Source organism: Coregonus clupeaformis, chromosome 6, assembly GCF_020615455.1.
Source record: "Coregonus clupeaformis isolate EN_2021a chromosome 6, ASM2061545v1, whole genome shotgun sequence".
Taxonomy (NCBI): Eukaryota; Metazoa; Chordata; class Actinopteri; order Salmoniformes; family Salmonidae; genus Coregonus; species Coregonus clupeaformis.
In genome coordinates, this window is record NC_059197.1 from 50,933,464 (window position 1) to 50,957,781 (window position 24,318).

Consider the following 24,318-nt stretch of genomic DNA (forward strand, 5'->3'; position numbering starts at 1 on the left):
TGTGATTTTAATGAATGAAGCGAATTTGGAGCGGCAGTTATTTTTCCTGTGAGCGCCGAGCGGTTTTTAGCGGAGCAGTATGAAAGCACATGGAGCGATGAGTGGGATTTCCAATCGCTCAACTCTGTTCCAGAAGCAGTTTGGAACTCGGTAGTGAGTGTTGCAACCGAGGACAGAGGATTTTTACACGCTACACGCTTCAGCACTCGGTGGTCCCATTCTGTGGCTTACCACTTCAGGCTGAGCCGTTGCTGCTCCTAGACGTTTCCACTTCACAATAACTGCACTTACATTTGACCAGGGCAGCTCTAGCAGGGCAGAAATGTGACGAACTAACTTGTTGGAAAGGTGGCATCCTATGACGGTGCCACGTTGAAAGTCATTGTGCTCTTCAGTACTGGCCATTCTACTGCCAATGTTTGTCTATGGAGATTGCATGGCTGTGCTCGATTTTATACACCTGTCAGCCGAATCCACTAATTTGAAGGGATGTCCACATACTTTTAGTGTCCTTGAACTTTTGCCATATTTCCACGCAATAAGTATTTCTCATTAAGCCAGCAGGTTCAAGTTTTTCGTCATGTATCTTGCTCTGGAGGCAGCGCTGCAGAATGGTCACTAGCTGCCACAGCCACAAAGTCATAACATTTCATTTAAAACCTAACCCTAACCACACTGCTAACCCTAACCTTAAAATAATTTTTGTTTTCATTAATTTTTACAATACAGAGAATTTTGACTTTGCAACTGGCCCATCTAGCGGAAATCGCTTGGTTCTGCCTCCAGGACAAGACCCATCTCAATAAACGTCAACCTGCATTTTCCAGGTCCATAATGCAATAGATAATACAGTTGCTAGAGAGCACATTCCTCCCTTCGGCAAGATAAAGGGAGTGACAGCTGGAACCACCAATTATCATTATCGTAACACCCGGTCTTCAGAGTGAACGACGGGATTTATCCTACCAAAGAGTAGGCTATTCCCTTCCCTGCTGATGCTGCAGGACCACAAAACTGCAAGGGAAAGGAGGCACAAAGATCCACACAGGACCCATCATAAAAATATAATGAATAGAACGGGAGTCCCCATTCAAGTCAAATATGGAATAATGGGTGGACTGGCAGCCATTGTGAGTGTACCCATGCCAGGAAGTAAAAGCAGGAAGTGTACCATTCAATCTGTCCTGTGATTTGTTGAGTCAACTCAACTGACATTACAAAAAATACATTCCATTGCATGAGCCACTTCAGTTAGCATCATTTAAATAAACCAGTGGAAGCTGGTGGGAGGAGCTTTAGGAGGACGGGCTCATTGTATGAAAATGTATGCACTCACTAACTGTAAGTCACTCTGGATAAGAGCGTCTGCTAAATGACTAAAATGTAAATGTAAAAAATTGTAATGGCTGGAATGGAATACATGGAACAGAGTCAAACATGTGGTTTCCATATATTTGATGTGTTTGATACCATTCCATTTATTCCATTCCAGCCATTACAATGAGCCCGTCCTCCTACATCTCCTCCCACCAGCCTCCACTGGAATAAACATTCTACATTAACATGGCAATCCAGCATCAGTTAATAGAACATTCCAAACAATCATGGAAATTGTTTTATCACAATACCAGGCAGCCATTGCGATTGTCCCCATGAGTTTACCAATCAAATTGCAAGGGTAAGAGCTTCCAAGCACGTTCTATTCTATTCTATGTGCAGTGTGCATAGTAATTAGGGTTTGTCTAAGTGTTTGTTTGATATACTTTCAGCTCTATGGCTATATGGAAGTGTGCAAGTCACGGAGCTGGGTGAGTTTCAGCACACCATGGGGGAAGTGGGGGGTTCTGACACACTGCAGCTCCTCCCATGGCCCAACTGGAGGAGTGCTGAGCTGACTGGTTGTATCCGCCAGCAACAGACAGTAGTGCAGTAGTGGATTATTACACACACTAATGAGTATAAGAGTTCTCAAATCCTAACTTGAGATCTGGGCATGTACGTAACTCAGACATTTGTGTAAATTATGCATTGATGTCAATGGGGGACCGATCTCAAGTTAGGATTTGGCCCTATTTAAGCATACAGTGAGGGAAAAAAGTATTTGATCCCCTGCTGATTTTGTACGTTTGCCCACTGACAAAGAAATTATCAGTCTATAATTTTAATGGTAGGTTTATTTGAACAGTGAGAGACAGAATAACAGCAAAAAATCAAGAAAAACGCATGTCAAAAATGTTAAATTGATTTGCATTTTAATGAGGGAAATAAGTATTTGACCCCCTCTCAATCAGAAAGATTTCTGGCTCCCAGGTGTCTTTTATACAGGTAACGAGCTGAGATTAGGAGCACACTCTTAAAGGGCATGCTTCTAATCTCAGTTTGTTACCTGTATAAAAGACACCTGTCCACAGAAGCAATCAATCAATCAGATTCCAAACTCTCCACCATGGCCAAGACCAAAGAGCTCTCCAAGGATGTCAGGGACAAGATTGTAGACCTACACAAGGCTGGAATGGGCTACAATACCATCACCAAGCAGCTTGGTGAAGAGGTGACAACAGTTGGTGCGATTATTCGCAAATGGAAGAAACACAAAATAACTGTAAATCTCCCTCGGCCTGGGGCTCCATGCAAGATCTCACCTCGTGGAGTTGCAATGATCATGAGAAAGGTGAGGAATCAGCCCAGAACTACACAGGAGGATCTTGTCAATGATCTCAAGGCAGCTGGGACCATAGTCACCAAGAAAACTATTGGTAACACACTACGCCGTGAAGGACTGAAATCCTGCAGCGCCCGCGAGGTCCCCCTGCTCAAGAAAGCACATATACATGCCAGTCTGAAGTTTGCCAATGAACATCTGAATGATTCAGAGGAGAACTGGGTGAAAGTGTTGTGGTCAGATGAGACCAAAATCGAGCTCTTTGGCATCAACTCAACTCGCCGTGTTTGGAGGAGGAGGAATGCTGCCTATGACCCCAAGAACACCATCCCCACCGTCAAACATGGAGGTGGAAACATTATGCTTTGGGGGTGTTTTTCTGCTAAGGGGACAGGACAACTTCACCGCATCAAAAGGGACGATGGACGGGGCCATGTACCGTCAAATCTAGGGTGAGAACCTCCTTCCCTCAGCCAGGGCATTGAAAATGGGTCGTGGATGGGTATTCCAGCATGACAATGACCCAAAATCACACGGTCAAGGCAACAAAGGAGTGGCTCAAGAAGAAGCACATTAAGGTCCTGGAGTGGCCTAGCCAGTCTCCAGACCTTAATCCCATAGAAAATCTGTGGAAGGAGCTGAAGGTTCGAGTTGCCAAACGTCAGCCTTGAAACCTTAATGACTTGGAGAAGATCTGCAAAGAGGAGTGGGACAAAATCCCTCCTGAGATGTGTGCAAACCTGGTGGCCAACTACAAGAAACGTCTGACCTCTGATTGCCAACAAGGGTTTTACCACCAAGTACTAAGTCATGTTTTGCAGAGGGGTCAAATACTTATTTCCCTCATTAAAATGCAAATCAATTTATAACATTTTTGACATGCGTTTTTCTGGATTTTTTTGTTGTTATTCTGTCTCTCACTGTTCAAATAAACCCTTTGTCAGTGAGCAAACGTACAAAATCTACAGGGGATCAAATACTTTTTCCCCTCACTGTATTACTGAGCTGATTATAATTTGGACTCCACTCACCCTGATGCCAAGCTCCACATTCTCTCCACCATAGACCTCCATTCCCTCATCCAATAGGCCAATCTTCTCAAAGTACTTCCTGTCCACCACGAAACAGCCAATTAGAGCTGGGCTCCTGGTACAAAATGGCAAAAGAGAGAGAAAGTAATTTATGCGCTGTAGTTCTGTGAACTACTTCCTAGTACTTACTCGTTTATTTGTAACACTAAGTGCTCAACTGAAGATTATGCACATTTGATTTCATGATAAACATTTGTTTTCAATAATAAACCTACAAGGTTGTTTGCCTATTCCTTTATTTTTATTTTGCTGTCAAGAATAAGCATGATTTCCTGCATCATGTTACTAAGTAACGGCTGTCTAAAAACAACCAGGAGAAAGAAAACAAGAGCTTTCATCTACATCAAACTGATGCAACAGGTTCACACACATTATTGTTCTTACATTGATTTTGATTACAGAACAAAGACTAAACAAAATGATGTGGGTTTCTCAATGCCAACAGAAACAGTGCCTGTGAAATAGCAGAAGACAACTGTTGATTATAAAAGTCTTAGCTGACAGTAACCTGATAGGGGCGGTGTGGTTGTGCTGTGTCCACCAGGCTTTGGGCGGATTCAGGTAGCGACACCACAGCTCCCAGTCGAAGCCCTGAGCAGACAGCGGATATTCCTCGATCTCAAACGTGTCATACTTGATGTTGTCAAACGATGGCGAGATGATGCGTGTTCTGTCCTCCTTGATCCTGAGCAGGATGGGCTCGGCCCTGTCGGGAAGACAAGGCATGGTGGGACGTTGTGTAGCTATCACATTCACTGTGTCTTTTTCAATGAAAACGATATGAGGAAGAACACATTCTATCACCATGCATTTTTCATTACTTCCCTAACATCACAGGAAAGATAGGGGGAAACAGTGGGAATGTGGGTCTTTCATCCTGCCCACTGATTGTTAATGGCTCTTTATGGGTTCTTGTCCTATGGCTATGGGTTCCAGTATTCCGTGCCACACAAAGAATGAGTTTGAGATGTGTTGATTTGGTGGGTGAAACAAATGAGGTTGGATAAAGCTTATTACCATGCATGTCAGATAACAAGCCAGACATGAGTCAAAGCCACAGTCAAGGAAATACACATATTAACACATTTATATACACAGTGTACAAAACATTAAGGACAGCTGCTCTTTCCATGACAGACTGACCATGTGAATCCAGGTGAAAGCTATGATCCCAAATTGATGTCAGTTGTTAAATCCACTTCAAATCAGTGTAGATGAAGGGGAGGGGACTGGTTAAAGAAGGAGTTTTAAACCTTGAGACAACAGACATGGATTGTGTATGTGTGCCATTCAGAGGGTGAAGGGGCAAGACAAAACATTGAAGTGCCTTTGAACGGGGTATGGTAGTTGGTGCCAGGCGCAACGGTTTGTGTCAAGAACTGCAACGCTGCTGGGTTTTTCACACGTATCAAGAATGGTCCACCACTCAAAGGACATCCTGCCAACTTGACACAACTTTGGGAAGCATTGGAGTCAACATGGGCCAGCATCCCTGTGGAAAACTTTCGACACCTTGTAGAGTCCATGCCTCGACGAATTAAGGCTGTTCTGAGGGCAAAAGGGGGGGGGTGCAACTCAATATTAGGAAGGTGTCCTTAATGTTTTGTACACTCAGTGTAGTTCTCACTAAAGGACATTTGAAGACTTCTACATGGGAGTTTGAGTTTTCAATTTTAGACTAGATAGAACACTTCAAGATAAGACAGAAAATCATATTGCGGACTGGCTCTTGACTGGCATTGGACAACATGTCCACAGCTCCTGATTATTTTAATTTTAATGACAGACATTGTTCAATCAATCATTCAAAATAACAATGTTAGGTCTCCACGGGGCTTGCATAAGTGTGCAATTAGATTTGGAAAAGGAAGGATCATCAGCAGACACACAAATAGCATCAACTTTTTTTTTTGTACAAAAGGCCTCAGATCAATTTTAATATGAACAGCCAACCTGTAATTATATCAACATGTTTCTATGCAATGTTTTTAGCTGTTGGATAGATAGGCACATGCACATATGGCATCCCAGTCCCTTACCATCCGATGTTGAACTCCACGTGGGCATCGAACAGGGCCACGACGGGGGCGCTGGCGGCCCTCCACCCACTGACCCGGGAGCGGATCAGTCCCTCCTGCTTGTCGTGACGGACCAGCTTGATGAAGTCTGGCCGCTGGGAGTTGGTCTCCTTCACAAAGTGTTGAAGGTTCTCCTTCAGCTCAGCTATAGAAACATTTGTAGATGGATTCGTATAGGTTTTTCATAGTGTCTGTCTGTCTGACCTTTACAAAGAAGTGGCTGAAACATTGCTGCATGAAACACTGGGAAGCTTTGAAACAGTGTGTAGGTATTTCTCATTATGTCTTATAAAAGCCTACACCTGTGAAATCTGCTGAAGGTATGTTCAGTGTACACTACCTTGGACTATTGACTAACCACACATTTAAAAATGTGGTTTACAGTCCGAAGTGCTATCTATTCCACATTCCATGGTGTAAAGGGTATTTCAAAGGAATAATACTGGGGTTGTGAAAAGTCCTCTGGAAATATCCTATTATTGATGTCTATCAGCAGCGTCTGGTTGAGGGGAGTCAATTCTGCTTTCCCACAAGCTCCATCTGCCACCTGTTTGTTTTAATTTGCTAGGTGGTCACGGCAGTGGCTCCTCATGGCAACGAAATGGAGTGATTGGGTCATTAAGGGCGAGGATCAGACATCACTGTCCATTTTCATTACAGCAGTGTTGGGGAGTAAGCTGAGACACTTTAGGGGACAATAGCTTTCAGACATGTTATGTATGACAATATTCATAATACAACCATGAACTGATTAGGATTAACTAAGTAATATACAGCATTAGTTAGTGGTGAAAATACAGGAATTTAACTCATTTAGAAATTAAGAGTACAAATAAGAGGACTAAGGTCAATTTGATTAATTGGATTGTCATGGGAAGTAACCCCAGCTGACTCTATGAGCCACCCCACTAAGGATGGGGAGCTGTTAGCCAGACTCCTGAAACTGTACAGAACGGAAAGTGTCTCATTGTTCAAAGTGAGCCAACTGCCAAGGAATTAATTAGAATATCAACGGCCACAAAGGAACATTTTATAGCTTCATTTCCACTCTCAGTAATACTCTGCCTCTGGGCTATGGTTCCGTTTTCCAATTCATTTACATTACAGACGCGCCTCTCTTTTTAATCCAATGATTCAATGTTTATAGCCTAAAATAGGAGGCCTTAGTAAAAATATTAATTCAAAAGAAGCAGCCTGTTTTTTTATCCCTCTGCCGGACTATTTTGACCCTCATTTGTCATCATAATATGATACATGTTTAGTTAAGTATGCAGCTCATACGCCTTCATGGGAAATGATCAGTCTAAGTAAAACAGAGCCTTTAAATCTTCTCACTTCCCTCTGGCTCTATAGCTGATCAGTATACAGGTCTGTCCGGCTGAAATAGCTAGGCTAACAAATAAGTTAATTGGGAGCTGTGTGAAAGTAATCCATTAAATTGGCAAGCAACACCAGCACATTTTTTAAGATATTGTAAATGTGTATAGGGGTAAGATACATTTTATGGGTAATACAATTAAAGAGAAACTTCTGATGTACTCTCTGTCCTCAAGCATGTCAAGTGTGAATTGATCTAACTGATGATGTAAACACATAGTTTGTAGGCATGCATTTATGCTTGCTATTAAGCAGCCTGAATGGATTCCTGTACACAATGCAGTTTGTATACTTTGTAGGCTACATTTAGTAAGAATATAGGAGTTACCATTGTTGCTGTTGTCATCGACCAGGATGATCTCCTTGAGGAGGTGGGCGGGAGTTCTGTTCATGGCTGTGTGGATGGAGCGCAAGATGACCGACAGGGCTTCGTTCACAAAGATAAAGATGATACTGACTTGGGGGAGATTGGTGGGGTACGACATGTTTCTGCATCTGAGGAGAAACAGCAAACAGACAAGATATGAAAAAACAATTTTCCTGTCAGAACTTGGATCAGTATGTTTTTTAATGGATGATAAAAAGGAACCAACAGAAGGGTCAAAGGTCACTGACCCATCAGGTCTGAGGTCTGGGATGGGTCTGGTCAGAGAGAGGCGGTCACTGAGGAAGCCATTGTAGCCGTAGTACTGGAACTTTTTCAGCGCCACCCGGCGACTCTCAGGACCGAGGTCATGACCCCAGCGGACGAACAGGGATGAGTCTGAGAGGGACTTCCCTGCTTTTTCTTCACTATCCTTCTGGGGCACCTCTGTAGGAGAGGAAAAGAAGCGATAAAATGTTTGGCTGGGCAATAGAAAGAACAGTGTTTACATTCATGACGTTGCCGCATACTTCACATAGCTTACATTAAAGAGATTTATACCGGGTGGGGAAAAGTCACTGTATTCAGCATGATAACATAGCAGGCACACTTCCTGGAATACATTAGCATTTGAATTGATCCATCATCTAAACGCTGCTGTGTGTTACTGAGGCCTTGGACTAATGATACTACACATGCATATTTCGACTTCTCCGGTCGTCTACTGAAGCAGCAATACCAAACAGGTTAGTCCTACTATATCACATTGTCTGGACAAGATGATAATTTCTCCTTCACTCAACACCAGTATTGTCAGCTAAAAGAATGCAACCCAGTGGAACGTTACTGAGGTATTTACAGCGAGTGATGAAATGTCCTCACAAAGCACAGCGCGTGATGAAGGGCTCGGTGCAGGTAATTACTGAATGCTAATTATCAGCCGAGGTTATTTAATAATAGTCACTACATTGCACTCTCTCTCAGTACTAAGTCACTCATCTCTGCCACGACTAGGACCCCAACATTTGCTACTCTGAGGGCACAACTACAGTTGAAGTCGGAAGTTTACATACACTTAGGTTGGAGTCATTAAAACTAGTTTTTGAACCACTCCACAAATGTCTTGTTAACAAACTATAGTTTTGGCAAGTTGGTCAGGACATCTACTTTGTGCATGACACGTAATTTTTCCAACAATTGTTTACAGACAGATTATTTCACTTATAATTCACTGTATCACAATTCCAGTGGGTCAGAAGTTTACATACACCAAGTTGACTGTGCCTTTAAACAGCTTGGAAAATTCCAGAAAATGATGTCATGGCTTTAGAAGCTTCTGATAGGCTAATTGACATCATTTGAGTCAATTGGAGGTGTACCTGTGGATGTATTTCAAGGCCTACCTTCAAACTCAGTGCCTCTTTGCTTGACATCATGGGAAAATCAAAAGAAATCAGCCAAGACCTCAGATAAAAATTGTAGACCTCCACAAGTCTGGTTCATCCTTGGGAGCAATTTCCAAACGCCTGAAGGTACCACGTTCATCTGTACAAACAATAGTACGCAAGTATAAACACCATGGGACCACGCAGCCGTCATACCGCTCAGGAAGGAGACGCGTTCTGTCTCCTAGAGATGAACGTACTTTGGTGCAAAAAATGGCAAATCAATCCCAGAACAGCAAAGGACCTTGTGAAGATGCTGGAGGAAACGGGTACAAAAGTATCTATATCCACAGTAAAACTAGTCCTATATCGACATAACCTGAAAGGCCGCTCAGCAAGGAAAAAGCCACTGCTCCAAAACCGCCATAAAAAAGCCCAACTACGGTTTGCAACTGCACATGGGGACAAAGATCGTTCTTTTTGGAGAAATGTCCTCTGGTCTGATGAAACAAATATAGAACTGTTTGGCCATAATGACCATCGTTATGTTTGGAGGAAAAAGGGGGGCTTGCAAGCCGAAGAACACCATCCCAACCAAGAAGCACGGGGGTGGCAGCATCATGCTGTGGGGGTGCTTTGCTGCAGGAGGGACTGGTGCACTTCACAAAATAGATGGCATCATGAGGAAGGAAAATTATGTGGATATATTGAAGCAACATCTCAAGACATCAGTCAGGAAGTTAAAGCTTGGTCGCAAATGGGTCTTCCAAATGGACAATGACCCCAAGCATACTTCAAAGTTGTGGCAAAATGGCTTAAGGACAACAAAGTCAAGGTATTGGAGTGGCCATCACAAAGCCCTGACCTCAATCCTATTGAAAATGTGTGGGCAGAACTGAAAAAGCATGTGCGAGCAAGGAGGCCTACAAACCTGACTCAGTTACACCAGCTCTGTCAGGAGGAATGGGCAAAAATTCACCCAATTTATTGTGGGAAGCTTGTGGAAGGCTACCCGAAACGTTTGACCCAAGTTAAACAATTTAAAGACAATGCTGCCAAATATCAATTGAGTGTATGTAAACTTCTGACCCACTGGGAATGTGATGAAAGAAATAAAAGCTGAAATAAATCACTCTCTACTATTATTCTGACATTTCATATTCTTAAAATAAAGTGGTGATCCTAACTGACCTAAGACAGGTAATTTTTACTAGGATTAAATGTCAGGAATTGTGAAAAACTGAGTTTAAATATATTTGGCTAAGGTGTATGTACATTTCCGACTTCAACTGTACATCTGAGGAGGAGGATGTTGACATGAAGGGTTCAGTATGCACCGACTCCTGACAGCACAATAATACTCAGATTAAATATACACTACATGACCAAAAGTATGTGGACACCTGCTTGTTGAACTTCTCATTCCAAAATCATGGGCATTAATATGGAGTTGGTCTCCCCTTTGCTGCTATAACAGCCTCCACTCTTCTGGGAAAGCTTTCCACTAGATGTTGGAACATTGCTGCGGGGACTTGCTTCCATTCAGCCACAAGAGCATTAGTGAGGTCGGGCACTGATGTTGGGTGATTAGGCCTGGCTCGTAGTCAGCGTTCCAATTCATCCCAAAGGTGTTCGATGGGGTTGAGGTCAGGGCTCTGTGCAGGCCAGTCAAGTTCTTCCACACCGATCTCGACAAACCATTTCTGTTTGGACCTCGCTTTGTGCACGGGGGGCATTGTCATACTGAAACAGGAAAGGGCCTTCCCCAAACTTTTGCCGCAAAGTTGGAAGCACAGAATCGGTTAAAATGTCATTGTATGCTGTAGCGTTGATATTTCCCTTCACTGGAACTAATGGCGGCAAGCTTTACACTACTCCAGGCGACTCTTAGCATTGCGCATGGTGATCTTAGGCTTGTGTGCGGCTTCTTCGCCATGGAAACCCATTTCATGAATCTCCCAATGAACAGTTATTGTGCTGACGTTGCTTCCAGAGGCAGGATGGAACTCGGTAGTGAGTGTTGCAACCGAGGACAGACGATTTATACGCGCTACGCGCTTCAGCACTCGGCGGTCCCGTTCTGTGAGCTTGTGTGGCCTACCACTTCACGGCTGAGCCGTTGTTGCTCCTAGACGTTTCCAGTTCACAATAACAGCACTTACATTTGACGGGGGCAGCTCTAGCAGGGCAGAAATTTGACAAACTGACTTGTTGGAAAGGTGGCAACACATGACGGTGCCACGTTGAAAGTCACTGAGCTCTTCAGTAAGGCCATTCTAATGCCAATGTTTGTCTATGGAGATTCCATGGTGGTGTGCTCGATTTTATATACCTGTCAGAAACGGGTGTGGCTGAAATAGCCAAATCCACTAATTTGAAGGGGTGTCCACATACTTTTGTATATATAGTGTATATTTAGAAGGATAGGTGTGGTTTCGGGTAAATATCCAATGAGAATGTATCTGATAAAATTGGAGCCTAAATCAAAAACCTTGCACACAGTGTTAAAATAATTAGGTGTGTTGTCTTTTGCTCACAAAAGTACTTGTTCGGAGTGAATAATGTTAGTAAAAGATGGGGACATGAATTGAGAAATACGATTCTTGCGGCACAGAGAACAATAATTGGCCACAATAGAAAACTGTAGTTAGTTGTAACTATGTACAATGAGTGCAAGCTGTGCGTCTAGTCTCGTGTAAAAACAAAAAGACAAGAATTCAAAAACAGAATATTTCTATAGACGGGTTGGTTATTTAGCAACAAAACCGATGCGTGTGCAAATATGGGGCAAAACACAAGGGGTTGGCTTAGAATGTTCACAACATGTAAACTATATTTAGTCTCCAATGTTTATTGAAAACATAAATACATTTGCACAGTGAGCACTTGTTGTCTTTCAAATACATCGTTACAGCTGTTGGTTAGCTAGCTAGCAAATGTTATGTTTTGACATTAAATTAGTCAAAACAAGACATTGTATCAAGAACAAGATGAAATTAGCTAAAACAAGCCACTTACGTTCCCACATGGCAGTTTCTTGTCATTGTTGCTAGCTATCTGGCCATCCAGAATCACAACACCACACAGACTTCTGGCCAATTGAAGCGTGTGCATTGTTTTCGTGACGTTGTCAGATAAACCACCTATGGCATGCATTGAAGTCTTTTGCTCCAAACTGTCAACAACAGTCCAGTCTGCCTATGGGAAATGGACTAGATACCGTAGTTTTCAAAGCTCAATGAAGGTAAAGGAGACATGTGCATTCCGCCAGTTGAGTAACAGTATTAAATTATACATAATACAAATCTGCAAAATCTATGAGATTAAATAATTCTACACAATCCTATTGCCAGTAAATTATTGTAAAAATGTAAAGCTTAGAACAAGTAATTGCTTCTCCCGCACACTGGCTCTGATGTATGGCTTGTAATTTTCACCTTGGTAATGGCATTCACTGTGTACTTGGAAAAAAACAGTTCAGTGTCTTTTTTTCCCACCTCAAATTCATTAGCAGCCGTAATAGCAGGGTAAATGTTTACCCTGTGCTCTAGGCAGGCTATATAGTTCTGTATGTAACACATTTTGCCTGGCCCAGGCTACCAACACACCTCTGGGCTATAGTGGACCTCTGTGGTTAATCATGTGGCAAAGAGGGGGGCCGTGCAGGCATGTATGAAGGCTTCAATGGACATTGCTGTATTGGACTGGAAAAAGTAGCCACTTGGGACTGGAACACTTTGCTGTTGTCTTGTTGCCAAAAGCTAACAATTACACAAGTAGTGCATGAGTTTGAAGTAATTTACTGTCAGTCATGAAGTTAACATACAGTGGGGGTATAGGTTGTCTGAGGCCTACTACGGATGTGTCTGATTACGGTCCTGCCTTGGGGGGTATGTATCCTCCCTCTGAACCTGTACAGTACCCCTACCCCCTTAGACCACTGAGAGCCTAGTGTGTTTGATAGGGTTGGGGAGGTGGTTCGGGCTTGTGAGCTCCAGGGTACAGCCCAAAAAAGCATTTCACTCTGTATGTCACCCCTGAGAGCAACTGCCACCAAACACTGATGTCATCATGGCAAACAGCAGGCTGAAGTGACCTTGATGAGAACACGCTGGCTTGTTTTCAATATCTGCTCAGCTGGAGTAAGACAATATAGATACCCTCACAGTTTATAGAGCTTCTTCACAATGAGAGCAGTGACGATGAACAGGAATATTATCAGCGTTGGTCAAATTTATAGCTACATCATCATGAACCATACATTTTTAAACCATTTTGTTTTTTTTATCTATTCATGAGAACACTGCACGTCACAAGACCTTAGATTATCATCAGATGGTCAAATTTTGTGCACAATTGACAAGCAGGGAGTAATCTTGTTACCATAACGTGTGGTAATATCTTGATCCAGTAGCCAGCGCAAGAAAACTACATCATGCAGATGGTCACATACAGTTGAGTGGCCAGAAAATTGCAGAGGTTATGAGTTCCAGGTTGGACATTTTAGGAGGTCACTCTCCCATTAGCACACAACACTGGCTGACATGCCCTCCAGACTCCTCTGTGTCTGTGTGTGTGTGTGTGTTCAGAGAGGAGAGGCCATGCGCAGTGACAGAATAGTCTGTAGGATACAACACAGTGTGGAAGGATGTTGTCATCTATAGGGCCGGGACCATACCAGTATCGCAATATTTTCAAAAATGAAAACACAAAATCATACAAAACTCTTTGGTCCTTTAAAAACCTGCTGTTTGTAAAATAATGTGCTAATGGCTAAAAAGCTCAAATTGGGAAAAAGTTGACATTTTATAATAATTGTATAATTTCATTTTTTATATTTGTATTTTCAGTGTCATGTTTAACTCAGGCATTTTCATTAGAGGAGCAATGTTAAAATATTATACATTTATTTATTTATAACTTTTATGGACTGTTACGGTAATGAGAATTTTGTGGAAATTGTGGTAAAATGCATAATAGCGGATTAAAAAACATAAATGATAATAATAATGAAATAGATAAATACAAATCCTAATCTCAGTGATCCAAGAGGAAATTCTGTGGAAAATGACACTTGAGAATTTTTTGGTCAAACGTCAGTTGTGAGAATGACCCAGTTGCACACTACAGTAACTATACAAGTGTAGCTGGCTAGCTAGCATAGCTAACTGTGCGGTGAAGTACATCCATATGAAATAAGTTAATAGCTCAGTGATTAAATCAAATGCTTTACCAGTACTAACGCTACCACATCGCCTTAGTTTTGTTACCAAATGCGAAGCAGTCTACAAAACTGCAAGGTGTCTCTACAGTAATAAACCTAGCTGCCAAAAGGGAACGTGCTTGCTGGCCAAAGTGATACAAAATGCTGCAAAGTAATATCAAAACGTGCAAACTACAGTTCAGGTAAAGTTGGTAAGAACAAAACATAATTATACTAGTGCTAGTAGCTAGTGAAATTAGTTAATCCCTCAATTTTGCACTTCTGTGTTTAGCACAGTAACATTTTATACTATCTTACAGGCACCAAATGTGAGAAGTAATATTGTAGTTGCCTTTATGACATTTTCTTTTAGGCTACCCATCCCAGCCCCCCTCTGCTCTGCATGGCCACAGAAGTTAAACCACAGCCAGATAGATACAGGCAATTCCACGGTAACAGCGTGATGCTGAGACTCAGACTGTGCACAATGAATACTTCTAACAATTTCCACAGAAAATGTTACAAAAACACATTTACTTGAAGAAAAGTGCAGATGCAAACTTTGCATCTAAACTGTTCTTCAAGTAAATGTGTTTTTGGCTATAACCTATATTACAGTATACACATTCTGTTACAGGAACACTTGTGTTATTGTTTGGAGAATACAAACTAACTAGTAATTTTGTGCTCCATACACATCAACATTTAAGTAGATAATAAAGAACATACATTGTAACATGTTTATTGATAGGCAATGCTTTTGGTACAGAGTTTGATTTATGATTTGACCAAATAACAGCCTTATCCTAACCGGCTCATCAAAACAATGTGCAAGAAGTTGGGCTATCGTATTAGTATCTAGCTGTATTGCTATAATTGTATTTGTCCATCACTGATACAGGCAATAGTTGCTTTCCTTTGCTCCCTTCAAAAAGCTTTATGGCCAACTGTTATATTGGTTGTCTAGTAGCCAGCTAGTGGGGATACTTGTAAACATTACAGCTAGGTTGTTCCAGCTGTTGTTTAGTTAGCTAGCCAGGTAGCTACTGTAGATAGCTAACAAGCTAGCTGCATTACAGTAGCTAGCTAGCTAGTATTAACGCTAAACTCTGTATTCATCCCTGATCATTCAATTATGTTGCAGAAGAGGGAGGAGAGTGGATGGTCCTCCGCCTAGTCGTAGCTACCGTTAGCTGTGCCCCATAGCGATTAGCGAAGCTACCCTGACCCAGGGGTGTATTTATTACGCTATTGTTGCAAAATGTTGTGTGTTGCAAAACTTTTTGCAACAGAAACCATTTACTCCAAACGGAAACCGTTTTGCAATTAAAACAGTGTTTTTATTGGACAAATTCAGGTAGATCCCTCCCCGTTCCGTTCGCTCTTGTTTGGTTCTTAAAAGATAAATGTTTTCCATTGCAAGACGTAATTAATACATGCCTGGCTTTTTGGTTTGTTTACAAATCGCGGAGTGTGGGCTGTGCCAGAGACCATATGGTCTGTGCACCCGGTGGAGATGTGCACGCCACATTAAATCAATAACTATAAAGGAGAAATACGTTGGTTTTCGGAGTTTGGAACTAAACAAGCATTTCCGCACTAGGACAAGAATTGCGTCAAAATAGTGGCGGCAACTTCCTCTGGAGGGGTCCTTTAAGGCTTCGTAGAGCGTATCCCAGCAGGCTTTGCACTTCTAAAGCAAACACACTCCCACTCAAATGAAAATATGTTTTAAGAGAATCTCATTTGCTTTCAAGGCTCTGGAAATTATCTCTCGCCAAAGCCTTTATATTTTATCTGTTTGTGTACAGAACATCACAAAACCACACAGAGAAAGTTCATTCCTGTACAATAATTATTGTGGACCAGTGGTGTTGAAGTGCTGCTGTGCTTGCCTCAGCTCAGAAATGATTCATTTCATCATAATTTGAACAGATGGTCTTCCCACCTATTTTCTCAAGTGTGAATAATGATGAACCATTTGCAATGCACCTCGAAATGTATAAGGAAAGAAGGTGAAATGACACCGCATGTGTGCTACTCATTCAAGTGTAAGCCATTAAACTGTTATTTTCAACTATTAGACACCATTTGTTGCTCATCCTGATGTGCTTACATGGTGTGACAGCCTACTGCATCTGTCCAAATGGGCATCGTATTTCACTCTGTTCATCTGTCCTAAATCCCTCTTTTTGGGCTATGGATCACCTCCCTCTGCAGTCAGGGCACCATCATTATCCATCATGTCTGAGGATTACCCACAAGGCCTGTCAGGAGGCTCTCGCACACGCACGCACACACACACACACAGTTCCAGTCACACACATGTAATTTGACAAGCAGGAAACATGACTGGAAAGTGATTCATAATTTAGCGCAACAACTAATGCCTTGAGTATACTAGCTACATCCTGAAATCAATATTGTGTGCTTCGAAAAGATCTTTCTTCCTGCAAGTTCATACTGCTTGATTGAAACGGAAGATAGGATTTATGAGCTAATCAAGTTACAGCATTGCTGATACGATTTAATTTATCTTATAGAAGAGATCAGGAAAATGTAATTGCTCAGAGAGTGACTTCCTGGAAAGCTGTGGTAGTGCGAGACAGTACTACTGTGCTGCAATTATATGACACATAATACGAATAATACATTCTCTCACGGTCATGACTTTGAACATTTAAGTTCATTGTAACAACAATTTCCCCCTTATTATGAATTATCTTCATTGTCCAAATCTTGCAATTTTGTTTATTTTGAATCATTAATGTATATAATCTGGACCTAGGGTGTTACCTGGATAAAGGGAGTACATATGTCTAAGGTAGGAGTGTCAAACTCATTTTCCCCACAGGCCGCATTTGATCTTCACCGAGGTCCGGAGTACCACACTCAAAATGTATTATATTTCCTCGCCGTCAAAATTTTCAAAAATTGTTCTCTATCCATCGCTTTTTGAATTTCCGATGCTCCCTGACTGTCTAGCTTTTGTTTTGATGACTGCAAGCAAGCTGGACATAGTGACTATAAATGTAGTTCCATTATCATTTCTCCACAGTTTTGATTTGGATTTAGTCATTTCAAAGTAAAACAAAAAATATATATTATTTTTGTACTCAAACCACCCGCGGGCCGGATTGAATGGGTCGTACGTGGTTTGACACGTGGTCTAAGGTATTCTGGGTCATAATTAAGAATGGTTACTAGTTCTGAAAAAACTTCCTTCAAAAGATGAAAACTATTCAAAATGATCTTGATGATATAGACCTGACTGCACAGATTAAACTGCTGTGATATATCAAGAGACAATCAAGTTGAGAGGTCTTATAAAACGCTAGGACTAAATAATGCATGTCATCACGTGACCTTTCATTACGGTCATTCTGATAGTCTCCGTCTATGCAAATGGTTTTTCACTTGTCAGGACCACCCTATATCCTTTCAATTAAATATTCATCTGAGTGTTGTGGAGTTTAAATATTCAGTGAAACAGATTGAAATGTTTTCCTGAGAACAAGACATTTGCATTTGCAGTCACACTTCTGCTCACAATATGCTTGACTTCTGCTCCTAATCAGGAAAACAGGGCACAAGTTTAGGAAACATATGGCCCCTGAGCGAGAGGAAAACCGTCAAGTATTCACAAGACCAATTACTCCACAGCTGGAGGGCAATGTGAGAAAAGTGCTATGCTGATGCCTTTGTTCAAACCACTCCCAGTCAAATCTGCACCTACTCGCATCTTCTACTGTACAATTACAACCACTGCATTTAACACAGTCAAGTGAGCTAGAAACAATCACAAAAATATCTACTATAAAAATATCATCAAACCAGTCTCAACGTCAACAGTGAATAGGCGATTCCGGGATGCTGACCTTCTAGGCAGAGTTGCAAAGAAAAAGCCATAATAATGATTCACCAAATGATATTTTGAAGAAGGAAACAAAGTACTTTAAGCATATGTTTTCGTTTCAGTCGCCTCCATCTCCTCTAACTGAAGCAAATTGTAGAGATTTTTTTTCTATTGATAATGTAAAATTAACAGCCATACAGAAAGATTCATGTGAAGGTGAAATTACAGAGGAGGAACTTCTGGATGCAATTAAAGACTTTAAGTCCGGGAAAACTCCAGGGTTGGATGGCATACCAGTCGAGGTATACCAAACCTTTTTTGATATACTCAGAGGACCGTTATTAGCATGTTTTAACCACTCCTATGTAAATGGTAGATTATTAGACTCTCAAGAAGAAGGTCTGATTTCATTATTACTGAAACAGGATACAAGTGGAGAATATAAAGACCCAGTCCATTAAAAAAATTGGCAGCCCCTTACACTTCAGTGTTGTGATGCAAAAATTCTAGCAAAATGTATAGCGCATAGAATTAAAAAGGTATGGTCGGACATTATTCATTCTAATCAGACAGGTTTTTTACATGGGCGATACATTGGAGATAATATAAGGCAAGTACTGGAAGCAATAGAACACTATGAAAAATCTGGGAAACCAGGCCTGCTATTCATTGCAGACTTTGAAAAGGCATTTGATAAAGTACGACTGGGGTTTATACAGTGGGGGAAAAAAGTATTTAGTCAGCCACCAATTGTGCAAGTTCTCCCACTTAAAAAGATGAGAGAGGCCTGTAATTTTCATCATAGGTACACGTCAACTATGACAGACAAAATGAGAAAAAAATATCCAGAAAATCACATTGTAGGATTTTTAATGAATTTATTTGCAAATTATGGTGGAAAATAAGTATTTGGTCACCTACAAACAAGCAAGATTTCTGGCTCTCACAGACCTGTAACTTCTTCTTTAAGAGGCTCCTCTGTCCTCCACTCGTTACCTGTATTAATGGCACCTGTTTGAACTTGTTATCAGTATAAAAGACACCTGTCCACAACCTCAAACAGTCACACTCCAAACTCCACTATGGCCAAGACCAAAGAGCTGTCAAAGGACACCAGAAACAAAATTGTAGACCTGCACCAGGCTGGGAAGACTGAATCTGCAATAGGTAAGCAGCTTGGTTTGAAGAAATCAACTGTGGGAGCAATTATTAGGAAATGGAAGACATACAAGACCACTGATAATCTCCCTCGATCTGGGGCTCCACGCAAGATCTCACCCCGTGGGGTCAAAATGATCACAAGAACGGTGAGCAAAAATCCCAGAACCACACGGGGGGACCTAGTGAATGACCTGCAGAGAGCTGGGACCAAAGTAACAAAGCCTACCATCAGTAACACACTACGCCGCCAGGGACTCAAATCCTGCAGTGCCAGACATGTCCCCCTGCTTAAGCCAGTACATGTCCAGGCCCATCTGAAGTTTGCTAGAGTGCATTTGGATGATCCAGAAGAGGATTGGGAGAATGTCATATGGTCAGATGAAACCAAAAATATAACTTTTTGGTAAAAACTCAACTCGTCGTGTTTGGAGGACAAAGAATGCTGAGTTGCATCCAAAGAACACCATACCTACTGTGAAGCATGGGGGTGGAAACATCATGCTTTGGGGCTGTTTTTCTGCAAAGGGACCAGGACGACTGATCCTTGTAAAGGAAAGAATGAATGGGGCCATGTATCGTGAGATTTTGAGTGAAAACCTCCTTCCATCAGCAAGGGCATTGAAGATGAAACGTGGCTGGGTCTTTCAGCATGACAATGATCCCAAACACACCGCCCGGGCAACGAAGGAGTGGCTTCGTAAGAAGCATTTCAAGGTCCTGGAGTGGCCTAGCCAGTCTCCAGATCTCAACCCCATAGAAAATCTTTGGAGGGAGTTGAAAGTCAATGTTGCCCAGCGACAGCCCCAAAACATCACTGCTCTAGAGGAGATCTGCATGGAGGAATGGGCCAAAATACCAGCAACAGTGTGTGAAAACCTTGTGAAGACTTACAGAAAACGTTTGACCTGTGTCATTGCCAACAAAGGGTATATAATAAAGTATTGAGAAACTTTTGTTATTGACCAAATACTTATTTTCCACCATAATTTGCAAATAAATTCATAAAGAAATCCTACAATGTGATTTTCTGGATTTTATTTTCTCATTTTGTCCGTCATAGTTGACGTGTACCTATGATGAAAATTACAGGCCTCTCTCATCTTTTTAAGTGGGAGAACTTGCACAATTGGTGGCTGACTAAATACTTTTTTCCCCACTGTATATAAATGCCTGGAGCATTTCAATTTTGGACAATCTCTTATAAATTGGGTTAGAATCATGTATAGTAACCCTAGGTGTAAAATAGTAAATAATGGCTATTTCTCAGAAAGTTATAAACTGTCAAGAGGAGTGAAACAAGGTTGTCCAATATCGGCATATCTATTTATTATTGCCATCGAGATGTTAGCTATTAAAATCAGATCCAACAATAATATCAAGGGATTAGAAATCCAGGGTTTAAAAACAAAGGTGTCATTGTACGCTGATGATTCATGTTTTCTTTTAAATCCACAACTAGAATCCCTCCACAGCTTCATAGAGGATCTAGATACATTTTCTAACCCTCTGGATTACAACCAAATTATGATAAATGTATTATATTACGTATTGGATATCCAAAAAATACAATTTTTACATTACCATGTAGTTTACCAATAAAATGGTCTGATGGTGATGTGGATATACTCGGATACATATCCCAAATGAAATAAATGATCTCACTCCAAAAAAGATTAATAGAAAGTTAGCAAAAATAGATAAGATCTTGCTACCATGGAAAGGTGGGTGCCTGTCAATTTGTGTAAAAATCACCTTGATTAACTCTTTAGTATTATCCCAGTTTACCTATTTGCTTATGGTCTTGCCCACGCCTAGCGAACAGTTTTTTAAATTATATGAGAAAACAATATTCCATTTTATTTGGAATGGCAAGCCAGACAAAATAAAACAGGCTTATTTATATAATTAATATGAATTAGGAGGACAGAAATGATTCAATAATAAAGCATTAGACCTATCACTAAAAGCTTCAGTCATACAAAAATGATACTTAAATCCGAACTATCAAACTAGTAAGATTGTCTCACCCAATGTTCAAGAAGGAACTTTTTCCCTTTATTCAGATTACAACCCCTCACTTTCAGGTATTTGAAAAGGAAATAATCTCCCAAATATCACTATTTCTAAAACAAGCCATATAAAGTTGGTTGCAATTTCAATTTAATGCTCCAGAAATGAAAGAACAAATATTGCAACAAATATTGTGGTTAAACTCAAATATACTAATTGAGAAAATCAAAAAAAAAAAAAGGTATAATCTTCGTAAATGATATTATCGGTAGGAATGGTGGAGTTATGTCGCACATGCAGCTAACAAAAACATATAGAAATGTCTGCTCTACCCAAAATTACAACCAAATAATTGCAGCATTACCGCAAAAATGGAAGAGGAAAGTGGAAGGAGGAAAAAGTAAGGAACTTGTCTGTCGGCCTTGCATTAAAAGAACATAATTGGTTAAAGAAAATTGTGATAAATAAAAAAGTTTACCAGTTTCATTTAAGGACCAAAAGATTGACAGCCATCCCATACAGATCGCAAAATAGTTGGGAAGAGATTTTTTACGTACCGATTCCATGGCATAGTGTTTATGAACTGATACGCAAAACGACGCCGGATTCAAAACTTAGAACTTTTCAATTTAAATTATTATTTAAAAAATTATTGCTACCAATAGAATGTTATTTGTATGGGGGATACAATCTTCCCAGCTCTGCAGATTTGGCTGTGAAGAGACAGAATAATTAGATCATTTGTTTTAGTACTGTCCATTTGTAGCTTGTTTCTGGACACAGGTCCAGGAATGGCTGAAGGATTGCAATAATTGCATGGAGCTGACCCTGCAGATAGCACTACTGGGTGATCTGAAAAGTCATAGTCAATCGATCAATAATATAATAATACTTTTAGCAAAATTGTTTATTTTCAATTCACAAACTGTAGAAACAATGAGAATAGAAGGGTTCAGAACTTTTGTAAAACATCACGGTACAGTTGAAAAATATATGCCAAATAGAAATCCAATATGGATGGTGTTAAGAGATAGATGGGAGGTGTTGAATGGAGCTGAAGGATGGGACTAATAACAACAACTAATAACAACATGATAACTAGTGTAAGACATGCTGTGTCCATAATAAGTATATACACTGCTCAAAAAAATAAAGGGAACACTAAAATAACACATCCTAGATCTGAATGAATGAAATAGTCTTATGTGCTGACAACAAAATCACAAAAATTATCAATGGAAATCAAATTTATTAACCCATGGAGGTCTGGATTTGGAGTCACCCTCAAAATTAAAGTGGAAAACCACACTACAGGCTGATCCAACTTTAATGTAATGTCCTTAAAACAAGTCAAAATGAGGCTCAGTAGTGTGTGTGGCCTCCACGTGCCTGTATGACCTCCCTACAACGCCTGGGCATGCTCCTGATGAGGTGGCGGATGGTCTCCTGAGGGATCTCCTCCCAGACTTGGACTAAAGCATCCGCCAACTCCTGGACAGTCTGTGGTGCAACGTGGCGTTGGTGGATGGAGCGAGACATGATGTCCCAGATGTGCTCAATTGGATTCAGGTCTGGGGAACGGGCGGTCCATAGCATCAATACCTTCCTCTTGCAGGAACTGCTGACACACTCCAGCCACATGAGGTCTAGCATTGTCTTGCATTAGGAGGAACCCCGTGCCAACCGCACCAGCATATGGTCTCACAAGGGGTCTGAGGATCTCATCTCGGTACCTAATGGCAGTCAGGCTACCTCTGGTGAGCACATGGAGGGCTGTGCGGCCCCCCAAAGAAATGCCACCCCACACCATGACTGACCCACCGCCAAACCGGTCATGCTGGAGGATGTTGCAGGCAGCAGAACGTTCTCCACGGCGTCTCCAGACTCTGTCACGTCTGTCACATGTGCTCAGTGTGAACCTGCTTTCATCTGTGAAGAGCACAGGGCGCCAGTGGCGAATTTGCCAATCTTGGTGTTCTCTGGCAAATGCCAAACGTCCTGCACGGTGTTGGGCTGTAAGCACAACCCCCACCTGTGGACGTCAGGCCCTCATACCACCCTCATGGAGTCTGTTTCTGACTGTTTGAGCAGACACATGCACATTTGTGGCCTGCTGGAGGTCATTTTGCAGGGCTCTGGCAGTGCTCCTCCTGCTCCTCCTTGTACAAAGGCGGAGGTAGCAGTCCTGCTGCTGGGTTGTTGCCCTTCTACGGCCTCCTCCACGTCTCCTGATGTACTGGCCTGTCTCCTGGTAGCGCCTCCATGCTCTGGACACTACGCTGACAGACACAGCAAACCTTCTTGCCACAGCTCGCATTGATGTGCCATCCTGGATGAGCTGCACTACCTGAGCCACTTGTGTGGGTTGTAGACTCCGTCTCATGCTACCACTAGAGTGAAAGCACCGCCAGCATTCAAAAGTGACCAAAACCAGGAAGCATAGGAACTGAGAAGTGGTCTGTGGTCACCAGTCCTTTATTGGGGGTGTCTTGCTAATTGCCTATAATTTCCACCTGTTGTCTATTCCATTTGCACAACAGCATGTGAAATGTATTGTCAATCAGTGTTGCTTCCTAAGTGGACAGTTTGATTTCACAGAAGTGTGATTGACTGGAATTACATTGTGTTGTTTAAGTGTTCCCTTTATTTGTTGAGCAGTGTAGGTTATATATTGTGAGTGAAAGAGCACAGTTGGAAAGATATGGCATATAGAAGCATACCAGATGGACATCATGAAAATGATCGGAGGAAGATCAGGAGTAAAAACAAACAAAATATAATTATTGACTGTGTCCATAAAATGTATATAGTATGTATAAGCATGAAGTAGAGGCCTAAGCATTGTTGTTCACTAGTTTACTCCAATAAAGGGAAATATATATATTTTTAAAGGATGTGTATGTATGTATGTATATATATATATGTATATGTATGTATGTATATGCGTATGTATATGTACAGTGGGGAGAACAAGTATTTGATATACTGCCGATTTTGCCGATTTTCCTACTTACAAAGCATGTAGAGGTCTGTAATTTTTATCATAGGTACACTTCAACTGTGAGAGACGGAATCTAAAACAAAAATCCAGAAAATCACATTGTATGATTTTTAAGTAATTAATTTGCATT

General features: G+C 41.3%; 1 protein-coding gene across 2 annotated transcripts in view; it reads right to left on the reverse strand.

The window, feature by feature from the left end:
- Positions 1-24,318, reverse strand: part of LOC121532333 (polypeptide N-acetylgalactosaminyltransferase 18) — a 149,918-nt gene that overhangs the window by 84,212 nt on the left and 41,388 nt on the right. For both annotated transcript variants that reach the window (XM_041838228.1, XM_041838229.2), the window contains exons 2-6: positions 7,824-8,019; positions 7,537-7,703; positions 5,793-5,976; positions 4,262-4,459; positions 3,694-3,808 (exon numbers count right to left, since the gene is read on the reverse strand). In XM_041838228.1, the coding sequence (XP_041694162.1) occupies positions 3,694-3,808; positions 4,262-4,459; positions 5,793-5,976; positions 7,537-7,703; positions 7,824-8,019 (860 nt within the window). The remainder of the gene's footprint in view (positions 1-3,693; positions 3,809-4,261; positions 4,460-5,792; positions 5,977-7,536; positions 7,704-7,823; positions 8,020-24,318) is intronic.